Source organism: Aulonocara stuartgranti, assembly GCF_965226115.1.
Source record: "Aulonocara stuartgranti genome assembly, chromosome: 15".
In the NCBI taxonomy this organism is placed as follows: Eukaryota; Metazoa; Chordata; class Actinopteri; order Cichliformes; family Cichlidae; genus Aulonocara; species Aulonocara stuartgranti.
This window is the reverse complement of record NC_138951.1, coordinates 9,038,022-9,059,697: the sequence shown is the minus strand read 5'-3', so window position 1 is coordinate 9,059,697 and position 21,676 is coordinate 9,038,022. Positions and strand designations below refer to the sequence as shown.

Sequence of the window (21,676 nt, the reverse complement as noted above, 5' to 3'; positions counted from 1 at the left end):
GGCACATAGTTTGCCAAAGTAAACTACAGGGGAACCACTATAAAAAACCGTTGCTTCAACAAACCTAATCATCTATTTTCCTTCACTTATTCAGTTCAGGGTTGTGCTGGAGCCTATTCCAGCTTTCACAGGGTGAGAGGCAAGGTACACCCTGGACAGGTCATCAGTCTGTCACAGGGCTAACACTGACACAGACAACCAGTCACGCTTGATAAAATTGGAATCACCAATTGGCATAACTCCATGCATGTTATTAGACTGTGAGAGGAAGCTGGAGTACCCACACTGATATGAGGAGAACATGCAAATTTGCACATAAAGACTGGATTTGAACCCAGGACATCCCTGCTGTGATGGGCCAATACTAACCATTGCACCACTGTTTATCAAACATGAGCAATTTAAAGAGGCTAACAAAGACAAAGTGGCTAAAGCTATCCAGAGCTCACAGCCAGCCACAAGCCATTCACTTGGAAGTGAATATAAATAAGTAAATACACTTAGAACAGTAGAACCAAACACACCTGTATCTATACCCCACTTATGTTACCATCCCTGTGAGGAGGCAGAGGTAAGTTTGTTTGTTTCTTCAGGTTAGCATGAGTCTGTAGTTAGCAAGTCTAGCTGACATTAAGCTAAACATACATACATGTAATACAATAATACAGCCGTGTCCCTCCTATGATCAAATGACTCACTGCACTCCAACATACTAGCAATCAATAATATGAAGGATAAACTGCAAAAACATTGTGTGTTCATTTATTCCCAACATGGCAATGTGTTAACGATGTGTATCAATACAGCAGTCCTGAGTGTCAGTGTAGTTTATGCAGTGGTTACTTACATTATCAGTAGCAATATTTTATGGTAATGGCAGCTTGTAATTACGCTGCCCCAAAACAAGTTATAGTTAATGTATTAACATGTAAAAACATGTAAATATAAAGATAAAATGCACACATATAATGATTTTGTGATTTCTGATCAGCAAACAATCCCAACCTCTTTCCAGTACCATTTGTTCCAAATAGATACAGCATGTTGCAACATTTTACGTCTTCTTCCAGAAGAGACAACAGTTACTAGATTAAAATGAATGCTGTTTTCAGTTTTTCTGGTGCCATTACACACTGAATTCTGTATGATGGCATGAATCCATGTGGCTCTTTCTTTCTCTCTCTCTCTCTTTTTTTAATCATTGTCTGCTTATCTGGCTCAGTCCTCCTGCACAGTATCATACCAGCCACACACCAACTGTCACTGTCTGCAGAGTAAATATTAGCACAATTTTCACACTGGGATGCCAGCTATAAATAGAGTGCAGGAAATCATCCAGGAACAAACCCTAAACGTCTGTGTTGGCTTTTAATTTGACCGTGTAATGACGCATGTCCACAAAATAACCTTAATGTTAATCCCATTTTATTCTCTGGACACTTCTGAGGAGAAAGCATCCTAGTTTTTGAGGAAAAGATAAGAGCGTTTCACTGCTGTATCCCCAAATGTCAGTTTAATGCTTTCTTATTAAGGATTCATGGAACCTTTGGAAGGCTTTGTGATGGGAGAGCTCAGGTCTATGTTTTGCATAATAAATACAGTTATGGCAATTAACATTCAGGACATAATTGGCTTTTCATAATCAAGATCTAGATGGGAACATCAATAACAGTCCCAACATTCTTTTAAGACCACAAAAGCCTAACTTGGCAAAATTTGTATGTATTACACAAACAAGATATTATGTCTTAGTTCGAGTGGTTTAAAGGCCCTGCAGATTGTTGTTTTAAGCTTTGAATACAGTCATGATTTTTTTCCCTTTTTGCTGAAACAAAGTGCTTAACACATTAATGAAGAGTGGTATTAGGTGGTATCTTTCTTTGCTAATATTTACTTTCTTATCTGTCTTTTATTACAGAGGCTCAGCCCATGTCAGTCACTCAACAGAACAGCTCCCACTTTGCTTCTGTTCTATTTGCTCAGCCATGCTAGATAATTCAATCAGCATTAACAGCAGATACAGTGTTTTAAGTAAAAGCAAGGGGTGGTGTGCTGAAAGAGACATTATGCTGAATGGGGGGCACTAGCACGGATTCACAGATAAACGTTTGGGGAAAATTGCTGGTTTATTAACCTAAATTATTTTACGCTAGAGAATTCTTACAGTTGGTATAAATGAAATTTTCTAAATTCAGGAGCTTGATGCAACTATTATAAAATATCTATGTTTTACAAAGTACAAACTGAATCTTGTTGGCTTGTATCCACTATAAATCACTCTATAGTCTTCTGATTTAATAATGTACCAAAAGTTTTCTTTTTCTGGCAGGGAAAATTAAAAGCATCACACTTAAGTGTGAATGTCAAAAGTCATCAGTTGAATAAAAAGGTTTTTCAAGCTCTCAAGAAATTTTAAATTAAACAGTAGCTTAGAAGCAAATAGAACAGTAGCTTTGTTTAAGTTGTTATAATGAAAGTAATAATAGAAACCTGAACCAGTGTCAACCCAAATCCATTGTCTTCTTTTTTCTGTTGGGTTTCAGCTTCTTTTCCGAGAAGCTATATTCTTATGCATTTTAAACTAGACAAGAGGGGTAGTGGCTAAAGCTAAAGATAGCTACTTCCCCCTTGTTAGCTGTGTTCAGCTGGATGAAAGGTATTTAAGTGTTTAATTAGGTATTTTGTTATGACAGTTGTCATGTTTCCCCATGGTTTAGTTTAGCAAACCTCACTCATAGTGAAGAACTCGCTAACAGCTATAGCCATGCTCATAGTGTAGCTGTGACTGTGCGAGCAACTATTTACCTGTGCTGCTGTGCCAGTGTTGCACAGGCATGACAGGGCTGACCAGTCCGGTCTGAGGACGCTGTGAACCGAGGGATTGCAGACCCTACCCGGCCAATCTGTGCAGCTCTAATAGATTTTAGCTTCTCCGATCAGCTGACCACAAGTTGTGATTCCATTAGAAAAGTGCATGACTAATGGGTATATGGTGCTTATCTAGTCTTCCAAGCTCAAATTTTCAGAGGACTACCTGGATACAATCACATTATTTCCATCTAGAGTACTTTTGCATAAAAACTTTGAAGTAATGTGGCTGTTGTTTTTATTAGTAAAGCTTATTTCCTTCTCCTTCTTATTGAATCAGGCACTCTGTTAATAACCCTAACCCTTTTTCGAGTGAGTTTCTATTCAGGTTTGTCTATCAGTGTAAGGGCAGTACAGTGAAGAAAATCAAAAGCTGTGATTGTGAGGGTTTAAAATAGAATGACATGATGGTTTGTACTCTGGGTTGGTGAATGTGTGGGTTTTTTTATGTACTACTCAAGCCGAGTGTGCAGGGTCTACTATTCCACTGTAGTTGATCCACTTCTTTTGATGCTTAGCCAAGGTGTTTAGTAATGCTATTTGCAAGTACCACCTCGCTGCTTCAGACATCATCTGTTTGATCCCATGATTGCGTTTTCGTATCTTTTTTTTTATGCTGTCAGGCTTTGAGAAATAGCTTGTACTGCACTCCTGGCTGTGAGGAGCCCAAGCTGCTCTCATTAGCTACAACTGGAGTTTATTCTGTGCGTTCAGTTAGTGCCAGAGGAACTGAAGATGCATAAGGTGAGTTAGGGGACGGATTTAAAAAAAGCAGTTTGAAGAGTGAGAGCTTGAATGAAAAGACTTAGCTTTACTTGGTTTCCCCTCAAGGCAGAATCAGGAAACCAGTTACACCCCCCCCAATACACCCACATCATCCCAGCCAACCATCTTCCCTGAATGTGCGGCCTATTTTCTCTGTCAAGGTGGTGTCCTAGATTCAAAGTTCCATCAGATGAGTAAAACACTAAGGCAAAAAGATTACATCTAGAAGGATGTGGAGGATGGGGGTGTCAGCAGGGGTCTTAAAGCAAGCTGAATGTATCTCTACTCATATGATGATAGTGTATTCAATCCACTGGTCTCCAGTCAAGTTGCTGTGAAAAACATTCTAGGAAAGAATATCCAGTTTGCCTGTAAAGAGATGGAGGCAAAAAATAGACAATTCATTTGGGTGTCATGCTTGTTTCTGCAGTTTTAGAAAGTAACTGAGATTAAGCGTCTCGAGGAAAATAGCGTATCGGCCCGCTGTTTGTCCATATGCCCTCTACGTCTCTGCTTACTCGTGTTTATGTTATTAATTAGCCATCAGCCGAGGTGTTCAGAATTCACCTGGGTATGATTTTGACTTCTCAGAGCAAATTAAATTACCGAGCGTGTAGCTCAGAAAGACAGCTGGTGATCACGGCATGTAGCTGAAGGCGTGCAGAGCACATGGCGTCTATTATACTACAGCAGCACTTCCCAGAGTCAGATCAGCTACTGTGAAATGCTGCTCTTGTCATTTGCTGGTTTAACACAGTCTGAAATATTTTACAGTGCTCAACATCTCAAGGCGGTAGTATTATAAAGTAACTTTATACGAATACACTTAAAGCCCCGTGGAGCAAAATGTTATTAAATTGTTCTGTGCCTTTGTTGTAATGCACTGATTCCTTTAGAGTGTGTCTCCACTGTGAAGCCTTTGTGCGAACACAGTGAAATCAGTGCTCTTGCTGCAGTGTACTCGGTGTGAAAGTGTTGCCAGGCATCAATTTGTTAGAGATGCAAATGTCACCAGTGCACCGCCAAGGCCGCGCTCATACCCTAAGCTTGTTTTGTCCTCATCCAAATTTGATCGGCCTTGATGAGAACTATCTCGCAAACACAACGCGAATGTATGCGCGCACGCCTACTTTAAAGTTCAAATTTCGCATTTTTAGTTGTCCTGAGGATTTTCTTCAACGTGTTAAATCCAATTAGCCACCCTCTGCTTGTTCCTGCCACTCTTATCAGTCCCAGTCCTTCTGTAGACTCACATAGGATTTATTAAAAATTTAAGACCTCCTCTTTTAGGCAGATAATATATTGGAAACCCTGCAGCATCAACATAAAGCTGTTTAATAATTCATTTGTGTAGCTTGGGGAAGACACAATATGGACTGTGGCACTTCAGCTTTGTATTGCTGTGACATTTTTACAGAGCCAAACTGTGCAATAAATCTTTCGACCAGAAGCTGACGCATTGCAGCTTTGAATGACATAAAGTCATATGGATACTGAAAGATTGGTAATAAAGTTGACAGGGTGAAGTGTATTTAATTGTTTTGGATTGACCAATCTCTAAGCCCCGCCACTCTTGCAGAAGCGCCATGTGACAGGATTTCTATTTTAACACCGTGGATACAGTTTGTAGTGACAGCTGTGACAGACGGGCTCAAAAATCCTTTTAAATGGTAAATGGTCTGTATTTGTATAGTGCTTTACTTGGTCCTAAGGACCCCAAAGCGCTTTACACTATACACAATCATCCACCCATTCACACACTGGTGATGGCAAGCTACAGTGTAGCCACAGCCGCCCTGGGGCGCACTGACAGAGGCGAGGCTGCCGGACACTGGCGCCACCGGGCCCTCTGACCACCACCAGTAGGCAACGGGTGAAGTGTCTTGCCCAAGGACACAACGACCGAGACTGTCGGAGCCAGGGCTCGAACCGGCAACCTTCCGATTACAAGACGAATGCCCAACTCTTGAGCCACGATCGCCCCAATGGTCCCCTTTTAAACAATGGTCCCCTGATTTTGCACAGGAGGAAACAAAAACAGACGTCTTATTTTTAGATGATAAGTGTAGATTTTATTGCCTGGGAAAAAAACAAATAAATAAAACATAGTTGTTGTTTCAGAAGCAGATTTTATGAGCTGAGCTTAACTTGTTAATTAAATCTAACTTTTTTGTGTAAAACGTTTGTGATGTAAAAGGGTCTTAAATAGGTATATGATGGTAAAGACTGAGAAAAGTCCCAGGTAAAGTCAGCTATCCCTTAACTGAAATGATGAAAACTAAACAGGAAATGTTAAAAATTTGACTCATGTGTACTACAAAAATGTGTTTTTTTTCCTCCTGTTATTTGTAAGATATTTTATTAATATTTTAAAACAGATTAGCCCATGAGCAGTGGTAAACATTAGGGCTTTGCCTGAGCACAGCTGCCGTGTAACAAATGAGTTAACTGTGAATAGGATTATAATACTAGTTTACTAATGTCATCAATTTCTCACATAGCATAAAAAAATAGAGTAACGCAACTATAAGACATGTATGAAAAACATAGTGTGCAAAAAGAGCGTAAAACGCTATTTTTTCGGTTAGGTTTAAGGTTCCCAACCTTTTTTGCGCCACGGGCCGGTTTAATGTCAGACAATATTTTCATGGACCGGCCTTTAAGGTGTCGCGGATAAATACAACAAAATAAAATGATACGGCCAAGAGAAAAACTGTGGTATTTTGTAAATATAATAATAAACACGAATTCACTGTGTAATTGTGTAACTTTATTAGCAGCGTCCTCCTGAAATGCGGCAACAACATTGAGAGTAACATCCTCCTCTTAATGCTCTCTGGTCGTTAATGTAACGTGTAACTATTTCTTTCAAAATAAGACACACAACTACAACACGGGAAAAGAGTCAGGGAAACCAAGTTAACGATAAAAAACCTGAAAACCATACATTTCACACCCGAGCCTCAGCTCTCGCGGCACGGTACCAAACGACTCGGCCCGGGGGTTGGGGACCGCTCTCTTATCTGATAGTAATTTTTATCGATTAGTATTGACTATATTTTTTTGACAACTTCACCCATGAGAGTAATCTGTTGACCAGTTTGTGTAAAAACCAACCAAACAAACAAACAAACAAACAAAAACATTTGTATGTATTTAGGTTAATATTGGGTTTTTAGACTAATACCGATATTTGATAGTTAAAATAAGCCAATCTCAGCTGGTATTTTTTTCTTTAAGACACACAAAACATAAACTGATTTCTCCCTCGTGTCACTCTCATTTGGTGGCGGCAGATTGCTAGCCCTCCCTGAGGCTGGTCTTGCTTGATGTTTCTTCCTGTTAATAGGGAGTTTTTCCTTCCCACTGTCACCATGTACTTGCTCATAGTGGCTCATCTGATGGGGCTTCTTTCTAATATTTCCTTTAACTTGAGGCGACTGTTGTTGTGATTTGGTAATACATTCTCAGTTTAGTTTTATTTATATAATTGAATAGAATTTTAATAACACTTGTTAGATGTAGTTATTCGTGTAAACTTCCTAAGACCATAAGTAAAAAATAATTTTATACTGTGGCTCTCTGAAGCTATATTTAACTATGAAAGCTAGGAAGGGTGTGCAGCTTCTGTCAGGGCAGAGGCACAGCTTTTAAACCATACTTTACATTTATGCGCATGTCTCTTGTCTATGCTGTAGCCTGAAGCACACCACAATGATAAGTATGGGCAGTGGAAGGAAGAGATTATTGAGGGGTACAGCAAACAGTCAAAAACTGATATCAGTTTTTAGTGTTTTAAAAAACGTGTGTGTGCTCTTTTTTTTTTTTTTTTTTTTTTTTTAAATGTCCCTTCAGCATCTGCGTCTTTGGTCAGTAACATTTTGAAAAACCTAAATGCATTAGTTCAGTAAAATCTCATCGACCCATTCATAATAGAACAAAAATGTAATTATATAGAATCCTGCTCCCTTTGCCGGTGAAAGTCAATGGAATTTGTTTGTGAGTAATCCTTCCAGGGATGGAGTCCCTTATCTAATTTCTCCCTTCATGTATTCTTCTTTAAAAGCCTGAAACCCCTTTTTCCTGTCATGTAGCCAAACCTGCCCTTTGACCGTCTGTGAGAAGGGACACCACTGTGAGAAGGGGTCAGGAAATAATTCAAGTACCATTCCTAGGTAGTAGTGAGCTAGGTCACACGGGACTGTAAATATATTACATTTAAAGGCAGAACTTTCATGGAGGATAAATTATGGGACTCCTTATCAGCAGCCACCTCTCATCCAGAGCTGTCAAATGATTTACAGTAAGCTGGCCACTGCGTACCTTAGAATTTGCATTTCATAACACCAAATGTGCTTCCTGGTTCTGAAACAGCCCCCACAGTGTGATTGAAAATTAGTTAATAATTCAGAGTCGTTGGAAGCAGTGGGACGGGGATGGCGGTGTTTGCTGTTCGCTTCACAGCTGCATGGGGTCTGCCAGTGACAGATGGCTCAGCCCATGTGGAGAATTTAGTGCCAGTATATCCCAATAGAGTGTTGGACACTGTGTGTGCGTGTCTCTTTTCCCTCACCCTGCTCTTCTTGCTCATTCCTTTTGTCAATCTCACTCTCTCACTTCATTCAATTGTGTAAGCAGCATTGAATTTATATGGAGAAGAAAGACAGAGGGGGAAAGCGCTAGAGCTTAATGTTGATTATTTCATAGTTTTATATTTATAGTAGTTTAATCACACTTTGGTGTTGGAAGAGTCATTTGAAAATCTGTAGCTCAGATGTTTCCCTTGTTCAACTGTTGGTTTTTATCACAGAATGTGGCCTGTAGCAGTTTTGTAAGTTGTTGTTGTTCTCCTGCTGCTCATCTGTAGGGTGTCCAGGTGTCTCTGAAAGATATTTTCAGCTCTCTGCATGGGTGCAGTCACTGACACTGCCTGCAATAGTCAGCTCGAGGACAGCTGGTACTACCTGTTGGGAATCGCAGAGACAACAGGATATTGCAGGCATTCTGTTATGGCATTATCAGAGCCCTGATACTGGATTTGCTTGCCAGTGGATGTTTTGTTTTGTTTTGGGGTTTTTTTTTTACTAAAATTCATACTATTTTCTACTGTAATGATGCAATCATTCAAAAGTGGTTACCCATTTCATTCAAAATTAATTTAGATTTAAAAGTGAAGTTCAAATTAGTCCCATTTAAAATATCACAGAGATATTTTAAATATTTAGAGCTGTTCATGTTTTACATTTCTAATGTTACACAAAATCTGACTCTATATTTATACCAGTATGTGCGGAGCGGTGATGTCACTTTGCCAGCTCACACGTTGCTGGGGCTGAGTACCGTAAACTGTTTGCTCAGCAATCTTTAGAATGACCACACTGACCTAGAAACTGATCCTGAAAGAGTGGGAAAAAAAATTTCCAGAATGTGTGACATTTGCAAATGATTGCATTCTGCTTTTGGTTTTCCATTTTCCACAGTGTCACAACTTTTTTGGGAATTGAGGTGATATGCATGAGCCTGCAAATGCACTACTTTGAAAGTGTGTCGGTTTCCAAAAAGAAAAAGTAACTTAACACCTTATTTTGGGATGAACTTGTTTTTCCAGAGCTGCCAGAGAACTGGACAGACACGAAGGAGACTCTGTTGGAGGGGATGGTGTTCAACGTGAAGTACCTGGGTATGACTCTGGTGGGCCAGCCTAAAGGAGAGGACATGGCCTCTGCTGCCATTCGCAGAATTGTTGCCACGGTGAGTCTCTATCCCCCATTAGAAGCTTAAACCTAATGCATTATAATGCATGTCACTATATGAGCTGTGCTGGTATTACTTGATTTTACTAAACTAAGTAGTGTATAAATTATACCCTATTAGCAAAAATCTGTCATCAAGATCTAGAACTTAGAACGTTTTTATTGTCAATGTACAGTTGCTTATACAGTGAAATTAGTTAGCCAGACCACAAAGGTCACAATCATATTTCTAAAGTTTAAAGAGGGAAACTGTGAACATTTCAACTGCAGTGATATTTATTTAGAGGATTACTGTGACAATGTACTTTCAAATTCCAGTGCACATTATCTGAGTGACTCTAAGATGACTGATTGCTAAATTTAGATTTCATCCATGTCATCTTAATGGCTCAGGACATTGTTTTAAAGCTAAGCAAGCAAAGGGTCAGTGAATTTGATTGTCATCATAACAGGAGCAAAATCACTGTGACACTGTCAGAATCATTTAAACTATAACCTTTGATTATTGTCTTATATGAGTATTAAGGATAAACAGCTCAGTTAAAGGAAATCTTTTGATTGAGACGTTCTGCGAAATATTTAACAGCTTACTGCGATTACTCTTAAACCAAGTAATCAGCATCATTCACAGGGAAATTTCTGTAATATGCTTGCCAAGTTGTTTACAAAGTTTATCTCTGTGTCAGGGTTTGCACGTATATGCATGGAAATAGAGCAGCTAATCCAGGATTATCAGGGGTTGCACACATGCAGAAGGCCAATCTCTGTTTTCATGTTTGTGCTTACCACCAGCATACTGGGGATTTCTGGGTACGGTTTTCTACATTAGTTCAGCCGGCTGGCAGTTTTCTCTTGAAACTACAAGAAAACCATTGCATTTAAACCAGTTAACTTGGAAACATACCAAGAAGCCAATTCCTGGACCGTTTTTATTCATGCAAATTGATACTCATGTTTCTGTTTCTACTAACGCTCACACTTGCACACCTATTCACTTGGCACTTTCTCAACAATGCAAATGTCTGATGTTTCTTTGCAGAATGAACAGCCTGGCACAGGCAGCAGTACAATCATAAATCCCCCGCCTCTCAATTAGAGACTGAACCAAACCTAATGGTGGGATTAAGATTCAGTTGATTTACACCAAGACAAAAAGTCTGTTCCCTCGGTAACCATTATAATTGACTGAACTGAATGGGTATATTGAATAAATAAGTGACTTTTCTGTTCACTACATGCTTCAGTAAGACATGATTAGACAAGACAGGGGAAGCAAACATAGAGAAAGGCTGAACTTGGCGTATCTCAAGCCGACAGATTGGTTTTTGCCTTGTGGCATGGCACTCGAAACATGACGCCGGCAACTGTAGCCGTTAGCGCTTCCTGCATGAAAGAGCTACCACAATCAGCTACAGCACGCTTTTAAGCGTTGTGGTTCTAAGCAGAGACTATTGTTCAATGTCACCATCTCCAGGGTATTACAATTCCTACAGCAAGCCATGGCACCATTCCCATTGTCCTTGAGAAGTCCTAGTTTTGTTTAAGCAAAGATCTCACTCCTACTGATCTTTAGCTTCTCACCATCATTCTTTTATGAATAAAAGAGTTCTTACACAATTCAACATATGGAAATACTAAATTATGTAGTTCTTTAAATGTATTTGTATTTATATGTATTTAATCTATTCATTGGTGGTCACTCTACTGATGCTTAGCCTGATATCTGTTGAGTGTCGCAAAAAACTGCTGTCATTTGCTATTTAATTGTATTATCTGGAGGTTATTGTCACTGTCAACAGTATTTTCTGGAAGTCCAGATGGTGTAAAGTTTCAGGGAGAGTCAGTGGCTGCTGGCCCGACCTGGAGTGCTCATTCTGGGCTGCATGTTGCAGCTTTTCTCCCCTCATTCTGTCGCTTTTTATAAAGCAGGCTGCTTGGTTTTGCTTAACAGCATACTGTTTACAAGTTGAGGGCTTTTAGTGTTTGATCAGAAGGTCATTTCGTATTAATGTCAGAGTGACATAGAAGGCCTGCATTTTCTTCTATGAGGCAACATTTCCTCCAGTTTCTTCATCTTCTTTCATCTATGTTTGTGTACACAGTGTGCGTCTGCTGTGCAGAAGTCTTGAGCCATCCTTCCTTTTTCCTAGTTTTTGATAGGAAAATGAGAAACGGGTGCAGCAATGGCCTCCTTTATTCCTCAACATAGCCAGGCTTTCTTTTTTAAGAAAAAATGTTTAACTAGTATTCAGAAATACTTCTCTAAGTTACTGAAGGACATTCAAAGCTCTTTTTTGGATTTTGGCTGCCTTTTTTTCCATTCTTTATCAAGATGATCCCACACTGCCTCAACAATATTAAGGTAGTGTTTCATTGTCTGTTCTTTTATCCTGGTATACTTTTATTATAGCGAGTTTGAGATTGTTGTCGTGCAAAAATACTATCTGGAACATGCCATTGAGACACGTTCCAGATGATATTACATGTTGGATCTAAATCTGACTATATTTTTCTGCGTTCATAATTGCATTCATTTTGACAAGATCTCCAACATCGCTGGCTAAAATGCAACCATGACAGAGCCTCCAAGGTGTTTTACAGCTGGCTGTAGATACTCACTGTTGTACCTCTCTCCTGACCTCATCCGTACACGTTGACAGAAATTTGAACCAAAAATGTCACTTTGAATTCATCACCCCATCAGAACTCTTGCCACTGATTTAATTTGGCATAAATACAGCCACACTTCCATTTCAACCATCTTTGATGAGGCTTGAGAGAACAGTAGACGGATCAACTGAAGGGCTATATCCATCTCTTAGATCCTGTGTCAGGTCTTTGATGGATTGCTTTCTATTTCTTAAAGACATGACCTTCATATACTCTTCACCTGCTCTTGATTGGTTGTACAAAATGACTATTTCATGTCAACTAAAGAAATGGCACAGGCTACTAGTAACAAAGTGCTTAAAGATGCACTTTAAAAAGACTGCTTGAAGTTTCTTCTTTGCTATGTTGTCTATTTTTGTACATACGATACAGGTTCATCCCTTGAGTTGGGTACCTCTTTATGCTTGAAAAATATATATTTGAGAGTTAAGCATCTTAACAAAAAGAAAAAAAATCCTCTGAAAATGGTCAGGTACAAGGACTGGACTGAAAATGAGTGAAAAAGCAACAAACATTCCAAAACTTTGAAAGACCTTCAGAAAGCCTGGAGAACTGTTGTTCAAGACCACATTACAAATGTCAATAAAGTCTGGTTCACTGGACGAAATGAGGGGTGGCTCAAGACTTTTGCACATTACTGTATATGTTTTGTGTTCAATATCCACAGGCCAGAGCCGGTGCAAAGAAGTTTCGGAAAGTAACACTGACAGTCTCACCGAAAGGCATCGTTATCACAGACACAGAAACCACAGACCTCATAGAGAATGTCTCCATTTACAGGTACGGCCATCGCATTTCTATCCTGAACCTGTTAGTCCACAACAGTGATTGATTACTAAGATTTTTTTTAATACTCATGTTTCCCAGAGAACTTCCCTTACCCCATTTTCCTGTACTTCAATTTTTTGCCCTTTTCTTAAAAAAAAAAAAAAAAAAATCCCAAAAACTGAACAATCAGCATGGTTCATAAAAGTTGACATTCATTATCAGAAACAGTTCCTCTCAGGCTCTACTGTACTGCTACAATGTACTCTCTGTCTATCTGTGCTCTAGATATAAACTGATTAAAGTGGAAAACATTATAGTGGACTACAACCTTGCAGAGGTACCAGCATTGGTTCAAACTTCCCAAGCAGCGTGTGCATGTAATATACTAGTTTGCTATCAGAGTTAGCAGATACACCTGCAGGGATTTGGAACTGAATGAGACAAACACTCCAGCAGAGAACTCATTTGTACCAAACTCAATTTAAATTCAAATTCACTTAAATTATTATTTTTTAATTCATTTTACAAGAGGTCATTGGTTTGTCCCCTCTTTTCTATAATAATTTGCTGCTATTTTATTTCTCCTTTATTTTATTCTTTGTTCAGCCATTCTTTGATATAATGCTCTTAATATAAGTCTTGTTGCTGTTGTTGTTATGATATGGCTTCATTTTTTGACCTTCTATGTAGGTCATTTTCCCTTCTGTCCATTGCCGTGCTTCTTTTGCAGCATTAAACTAAGCAGTTTTCTGCTCAGAGCTGTGGTGAGTGGGTCAATTAGGGGTACATCACAAGATGATTATCTGTTGTATCACATCAATTTTGGACTAAATGTTGAACAATAGGGTAATGAAATATCTTCTTTTGCCTGGCACCAAAGGGTAAAGGAAACCAATTACAACAAAAACATAACAGAAAGTGGGTAAATCAGCCCATAGTGTGTGTGTGTGTGTGTGTGTGTGTGTGTATATGATATGTTTGGCTGGCTTCTCTCTGGGTAGCATTCTATAATACAGCCTTGGCCTCTTGTTGTTGGGGATTACAGTCTAAATATCATATGGCTGGACTGTGATTACAGAACAAGCTTTGATAAAAGACGCATGTGTTTGAAGGTGAATCGATGTGTGTGCAGGTGTAGCTCTGGATCCCCTCTTGATCTACCTTATCAGCAGTAACAGACCACAGGCTAGTGAAACCTGCCTCGTCTTTGATCTCCTTCTTTTCTCTCCTCTTTTCCTTTATACTGTCTAAGGAAAAAAAAGCTCCTATTTATGCTCATTATCTTAAACTGAGCTTTGAACACAGGACAACAGAGTTCTTAGACTGAAACTCGAGCTTCGATTGTTTGCCGAGATATGATACAGGACTCAGTGAAGGACCACATGCCGTGCTCGGGTTGACTGAAGATTTTATGGAACCCCACCCCCACCTCCACTTCCTTGTAGCCACCCCACCCCCTCGTATCTTTTTTTTTTTTTTTTTTTTTGCTGCACATAATCCATTTGTTGGCCAAGAAAGCAAGCAGAGTGTGAAAGAATTCAAATCAAGCAAATCAAGACTGTGTTTAGAGTGCGTAGCATCCACAGGGGGAGTTAGATACACAAGTTATGTGCACATATGTCCACACATTGTGACTTTGTGGATGTAACTTGCACAGTGAGTGTGTATGTAAATTTGTGTGTTTGTAGAATTAATTTTGGATTCACACTGGGTTAAAGCCAGTCTGTTTCCCCTCAGGGGAAGCTTAGAAAACAGACAGGAGGGCATTGTGCATGGCATAGAAAATAGGATCCCAGCACCCATAACCCTCCCACTGCACCCATCCACACCCAAAACAATGCAATACTAACCTGTATGGGTGGAATTTCACTTTTTACAGTTTCAAAATATCCAATAGCTTTTAACACCCCCCCCTCATTGGCACTTTTTAAATGATCATAACTCTGTTACCATTTGTGCCAGAGACAGAATTAAAAGGGTTTCTGAAATGAGAGAAGACGAGCTTTATGGGGATATTCGGCATGTCATGGTAGCACAAAGCTTTCACAAGGTCCTCTGTCTGAACACAGAAAATTAATCTCAGTGCGCTTCACATTATCATAACTGCTGAAATGTTTTCGCTATAGAGAAAATTTAAGTGGTTCCTGAAAGATGATAATTATTTTGCAATTTTAAAGCCAAAATTAAAAAATAAGTCCAGGTAGCCTGTATACTTTGATGTTAAAGGGTTAAAGCTTATTGTCACAAGCTTGATGTTCCCGGATTTGCAGAGCTGCTGTTGTCTAACTGCAAACAGCAGTGAAGGATTACACCACACAGGAGGTGAATAGATGATTTTCTACCTCAGGCATAACCCTGGATTGTAATGATAATACCTGTCAGTAGTTTACAGATCAGTGATGGAGCTTATATATAAGGAAGGAAGTGGAAAACATCCATTGATATGATAATGAAGCAGAGTTCCTATTAGGGAGAAGTCAAATTTTCTGCTTCTAACAAAACACAATTTTCAAAAGTGCACATTAGGTGGGGTCCAAAGATTCACCAGATCCAGTTAATCCAAATTAAATGTCAGAACCTATTTGGTTTGACAGCTTTCTATCAAGAAGAGCCAGGTTAGCTGTTTACCTCCAGTCTTTATGCTAGGCTAAAGTTACAGCTTCTTGTTCTTAGATCAGTCTCTAACAAAGGATTCCTATAGATGTTTGAACCATAATCAGTGATGAAGAAATCTTCCTGTGTTTAGTTCAAAATATAAGTAATCTGTGTGTTTTCTGTTACTGGGTCATGCACAGATTTGCAGATCTGCAGGTGTAGGAGAAGATGTGGGAGTTTGATTAATGCAGCCACTTACTGGATCAGTAGACAAGTGGCTGGTTTGTTTTTGAGTACTGACACTCTGGAGAGGCCTTTATGTGCGCCGGTGTAGAAAAATCCAGATATTCAACGCCAATACAGTAATCGATGTTTGTCATCCTTTTAAAAACATGCTTTGTTTAAAACATGCAGACAGAAGATGCTCCCAGCAGAGAACATTGTGAGGGTGTTCAGACTCCATCTGGGCTAGCGTTGCTGATTCATATTCTGACAAGAGCTCTCAGGGAACAGCCAGCATATCAATTAGCAGAGCACTGACAACGCACCTTGTAATGATACACGTGGTTCTGACATGTGTCTGTACGATCTCTAAGCTGAGGATATTGGGTGTAACAGTGATCCTAAATATTCATGGAAACATGGCTTCTTTCATCATTTTATTTAAAGATGAAAAAACCCACTGCTTTTTCTTTCTTTTTTATAGTATTGCTAAGTTGAAAATTGAACAGAAGTTATCACTGTCGAATTAAGCAGCAGACCTGTTTCATTCAGCGTATGAAAGGTTTGAGGCTTTGATGTGTGAAGATCTATTCAGGCTTTGTACTGTAAATATTTAAATAATATCCAATGACGTTCTCTCGCTGCCTCACAAATACCGGTGCGGTACACAGTAAGAAGATCAAAGGCTTGCAGTCCAGACAGCCCCTTTGGAGATATGATGGCGACTGACAGCTCAGCTTCTGTTGTTCAAGCTTAGCGGGAACTATGCGATACTGTCTGTTTTTTTTTTCCTGTTGTTCTTTAAACCTGAAGGCCTGTATTGAAAATAAGATCCACTGCGCCGCACGTCTGACACTTATTATCCTGTAATGACTAAAAAGTTTTCTTAAGAGTTTTTATAAATAGAAGAAACGTGTCTTTGGCACATGGATTAAATCTTACATGTACATTCACTGGACAGAGGCCTCTTTGTTGATGAATACATGTAACTATATGTATAAGTCTGACTTTTATGCTGTTGACAGTAGAAGTCAATGTGGCATGTGCTTCTTAATATGATTATTGTGATATTGGGATTTTGGACAGTCCAGTGCAAAATAATAATATTAGTAATGTGAATCATAACTGATGCACAAACAGCTTTGGGGTCACTGACTTGCAAGACATGCACTGCGTGTGCACTGACCTATTTTAATATTTCGCTTACAGCACATTGTTCTGGGAAAGCTAAAGACTGACTGTGAAAAAGTTTTATTTTTTTTCATAATAAGGCTAAAAAAGGTTTTAAAAATATGTCAAGAACAGCTAAAGCTTAGATACTGCCATTAAATAAAAATAAAATGTCAAATGCTGCAGTTACTGATTTAAATTCTATTCATAGAACTTTTTCTGAGGTTAGCAGATCAGTCCTTAAAAAGCAAAAGAAAGAAACGAGAAAAATGGAAAAAACACAACACGCCTGATGTAATTTTTAGCTGCTATCGCCTTCAGGGTCTGCTTCCTTTAAGCCCCAGTTATTTTTAGATCACCCCTTCTGATCAGTTGCATGTGCGCTGGATGTCCGCCACTAGATCAAAATAATGATTCTTCAAAATAAATCTCATTTTGCGCGAGCCAAATCTGGCAAGTAGGGCAGTAGCTTAGTAGGGATTGTGTTGGTGTGTCCAAACAACTGTTTTTGAGTGTGGTGTGAATAGTTGCAACATGATGAAAGCATGGTACGAGACAATTTTTGGGTCACTGACAGGCTTAACTTGCATAATCCAAAATAAAGATTGCTATGCTCTTGGTTGTGCTCCGTTTGTTACCTTTAGACACAGGTCAGGATAATTTCTCATCAGTAGTGTTTTCTGTACTTGCAAGTCGATTGCGAAATAGCAGATGCAGTGTAGTGGTAAGAATGGAAATCTATGTTTGCTAGAAGCGATCCAGATGTGCACAAGGAGATGCCTTGAAGGGAGCATATTATTTAGTAAATAAAATTCTGAGAACACAAAGAATTATGAAGGCATGTGGATGCTTAAATATTTAAAATAAGTGAAATTCATCTTGTGGAAAATATATGAAGTTAATTAAAAGCACATACTATCTCAATAGGATGATAATTGAGTTGTATTGAGTAGTACTTGAGTTTCGTCATTCTTGTTTTCTAATTTTAAATAGGTCAACCCTTTCAACTTTTCCCTGCTCATTTTTATGCAATTACGGCCCCAAATATAAGTTCGCGCTTCGGGAGAGGGGGTAATACGCAAAGCTGGGTATCCTGGGCATTGCTATGTGGGTCATGCATCAGTGGTGCAAGCCAGCAAACAATCTGAGATGGAGTAGTGAGCGCTGTTGATTTCATGGTTGTTGTTTGATCTAATACATAACTTCATTTTTAGCACCACTACCCACCCAACCCCCACCTCTGAATTGGGGTAGCAAATGAGTGTCAGCCATCCACAAATCCCCTTTGCACGTAGTTTACAATTTGCTCTAATGATGGCAGATTATACAGCCATCAACCCAGAGCTTTCTCTTTTCTCCAGTGATGATGATGACAGCATGAATATAAAAAATAGCAACATAGCTCGTGTCGAAGAGTTCTGCTATCGGCTCTATGGAAGGAGCCCCTAATTGTCCTTGTTGTGCTGTTTTTAATTATAGTGAAAAAGGTCAAGTGCAACGTTTACCGTGGCTAATTTGCATATCTATTTAAGGCAACAAACAAATGACGCATGCTGCCGATTCAGGTAACCATCGCATATACACAGAGTGACTGAAGATCAATACAGCTTCTAATAGCCTGTGTAAAATCTGACAAAGGAAATTCACTGCTTTTGTTGCCTCAGTGAGCCCCAAACAAGCTGCTGTGGGAGAACAAAATGGCTTGGTGGACTTTGTCTGGATTGGGTTTTAGATAACTATTGAAAATCACAGGGCCGAGGCTGTGGCTGGATTTGCAGACAATTGGATTTCTTGAAAACCAGATAGTGGATTCAGTGTGACTGCTGGGAATGAGGTTTCAAATGCAATACAATCACAGTGGAGATCAATTTGTAATCTTAGACTTTCTATTTTCCACTGATGGTAGAAATTTAAATGTTTCAGAGGAAAAAAAATATATATACCCACATGATGGGGACATTTTTCTGCGGTTGATAAGAATTCGCAATATATTATGTAACTGTCAGGGAGGTTATTTCAGAAAATCTTCAGCAGATTTACTGCAGTTTCAAATGCCTTCCTGCAGTGGTTGATGCTCTCAGATAAAAAATGAGGAACAGCAAACAGTTGATCTGAATATAATATTTTTTTAAAAAGTCCTTTACCTTTGAATAATTCTATCATTTTCATCACAAAAGTGTAAATAATGCTCCTTTGCTGAAAATTCAGGGTTAATCGACAAGCTCAGTCTTTAAAGGTAACATTTTATCAACATTCGAGTTCGGCATGAAACACTTTCTCTCCATCCAAACTCTGAAGTTCCTACAGCTTCAAGCACAACTCACTTATGGATGTCACTGCTGCTCATTTGTCTTTGCCCAGCTGTGGGACTCAATCAGCATATTATTCATATCCATTGCTCTGGTGCTGTGACTGGTGTGCTCATGCATATGCAAAAAGTAAACCGCAAAGTTACAGCCTTAATTGACATGTAGGCAGTGCAGCTTACCTTGATCTACGAGGTTTCATTCACAGTGCGGACTAGTAGGTAATGTTGTGTACTTTGTGTCGCATGTGTGACACTAAAGCCTTCCTATTTGTACTTTTTCGTGTATCATTCATTATAAATGGATGTACACTCATGGCAAAATTCAAACTCTGAAGGTTTTACATATCGGAACATAATTAAAAAACATTATATGGTCCGCACTGGGTCTGAAAATTAACTAAATACAACCTTAGATGAACAGAAACACATGAGATATTACACCCTTACCGCTTCCATAGGAGTTAAGACTGTAAGTAGCAGCTGCGTGCTGCTAATCCACTGTTAACTGGTTATCAGTAAATGTTAGCATCTCCCATGAAATCAGAAATTTTGGTAGTTCTATGGTTTAGAACATTCAGCTATGTGTTAATACAATGCCAAGGAGGGAAGACTGCAGCAATGAATGAACGGTTGGTGATCATCAATCTGGGAAGTGTTTTAAGGCCAATTATAAAAACAGGCCATCATTCTGCAGCGAGAAGGAATATTCCCAAGTGGAAAACATTCAAGAAAGCTGCATTGGAAAAAAACAGAAGACTTCTGGATAGACGAGATGTTTGCACAGCACTATGTTTGGTGAAAACCAAACAGAGCATATCAGCACAAACATGTTACACCAACTGTCAAACACAGTGGTGGAGGGGTGATGATTTGGTCTTTGGGCACCTTTTAGTTATTACTGATCATGAAGTCCTCTGCATACCAATGTCAAACGTGTCAATAATAAGTCAAATGTGAGGCAATCTGTCTAATGGCTAAAACGTGGCTTACATATGGCCATACAACAGGATGATGATTCAAAGCAAAGGGACAAATTTATAACAGAAATGGCTAAAAAAAAAAAAAAAAAACCCAAATCAAGTCATTGCAGTAGCCCAATTAAAGTCCAGACCGCAACCTCATTGGAATGCTTTGGCAAGTCCTTAGGTTTGCTGTGTATAAACAAAACCTAATGAACTGAGAAAACATTGTAAAGGATGGTCAAAATTCTTCCACAGCAATGTGAGAGACAGAAAATTATTGCTTTAAGTTATCGTTATCAAATGTGGTTCTACTAAACTACTAAATCATCTTCGTTTTTCCTGCGTTCCTTCTGCATTTTGCTCCATTTTTGTCAAATAAAAATAACATGGTGTTTTATGTCATGTGTTGTTAATGATCTTAGTTTTATTCACCTATTTTTAAAACCTGGTAAGGACTAGATATTGCTTTATTTATGTGCTTGGCTGAAATATGTAGAGCCGTTGTAACTGACTGTATATCATGTGAATTGATGGAACTGCTACACTGCAATAAAATTCTGTTCTCTCTCATATTTCTCTCTTTCCTTTAAAACAGAATCTCATACTGCACAGCAGATAAAACTCAGGATAAGGTCTTTGCATATGTTTCACAGAGTCAGTTCAACGAGACTCTAGAGTGCCATGCCTTTCTCTGCCAAAAGAAGAAAATTGTAAGTCTGCAGTGCCGTGGGTTTCTTGTATATACCTGGATTTAGACTGATGTGTTGGATATATGTTGTCAGACTTTAGGAGGATGCTCAGTTTGTTTCAGGACCAATAATTGTGAACTCTAAGTGCAACATAACAATGGGTGGCGTGTGGCTCCATCTTGTGGCTGTTTCCTTAGTGATACTTGAGATTTACTTCTGTGGTTAGTATTAAAAAAATACTGCTTTCTGACAAATCTTTCACAATAGATACACTCTTATCCAAAGAAAAAGTTAAAATATCTTCTTTATCACAAAATCAAATACCCATTATTAAAAATAATTTAATTTCATCTAGTTTCTCTGTGTTATTCTCTTTCCAGGCTCAGGCTGTAACATTAACAGTAGCCCAGGCCTTTAAAGTGGCCTTAGATCTTTGGGAGATTGCTCAGGAAGGTAAGTTCCCTGAACAAAGAGGAAATGACTCTGGAACTTACGTTTATACTCAGCATTTTGTGGACATTAAATTGTCTGTGCATAAATGAAAGTTTCAAGTATAGTTGGAGTCTGTTATTTTCTAAGAGTTTGAAACAGCTTCTTGGTTCACAGACAAAAGCAAGAAGGCCAGGACCTGCTGTACGTGCGCAGCAAGCAATGGGCAGACGGAGGCAGCGGACGCTCAGTGTGTCCCAGCAGGTAACTTCATTTTATTGTGTCCTCATCCATATTGTGTCCCCGCATATCGAACAAGAAATAACTATATTAGTGAAAGGTAAAAGACAGCAGAATGTTAAATACTGTGTTAACTGTGAAGTTGTTTTAATGTGATTTAACAAATTATCTAGTTCTCAATATTAGAAATAGCAACAAATCCAAATTAAATTCATTTTCTTTGCTTTTTAACAAGTC

At 38.9% G+C, this 21,676-nt stretch overlaps 1 protein-coding gene across 7 annotated transcripts in view; it reads left to right on the top strand.

The window, feature by feature from the left end:
• LOC309689066 (low density lipoprotein receptor adapter protein 1) overlaps positions 1-21,676 on the top strand; it is a 47,825-nt gene that overhangs the window by 13,785 nt on the left and 12,364 nt on the right. For all 7 annotated transcript variants that reach the window (XM_082505220.1, XM_082505221.1, XM_082505223.1 and 4 more), the window contains 5 exons: positions 9,242-9,384; positions 12,724-12,836; positions 20,677-20,791; positions 21,151-21,223; positions 21,377-21,463. In XM_082505220.1, the coding sequence (XP_082361346.1) occupies positions 9,242-9,384; positions 12,724-12,836; positions 20,677-20,791; positions 21,151-21,223; positions 21,377-21,463 (531 nt within the window). The remainder of the gene's footprint in view (positions 1-9,241; positions 9,385-12,723; positions 12,837-20,676; positions 20,792-21,150; positions 21,224-21,376; positions 21,464-21,676) is intronic.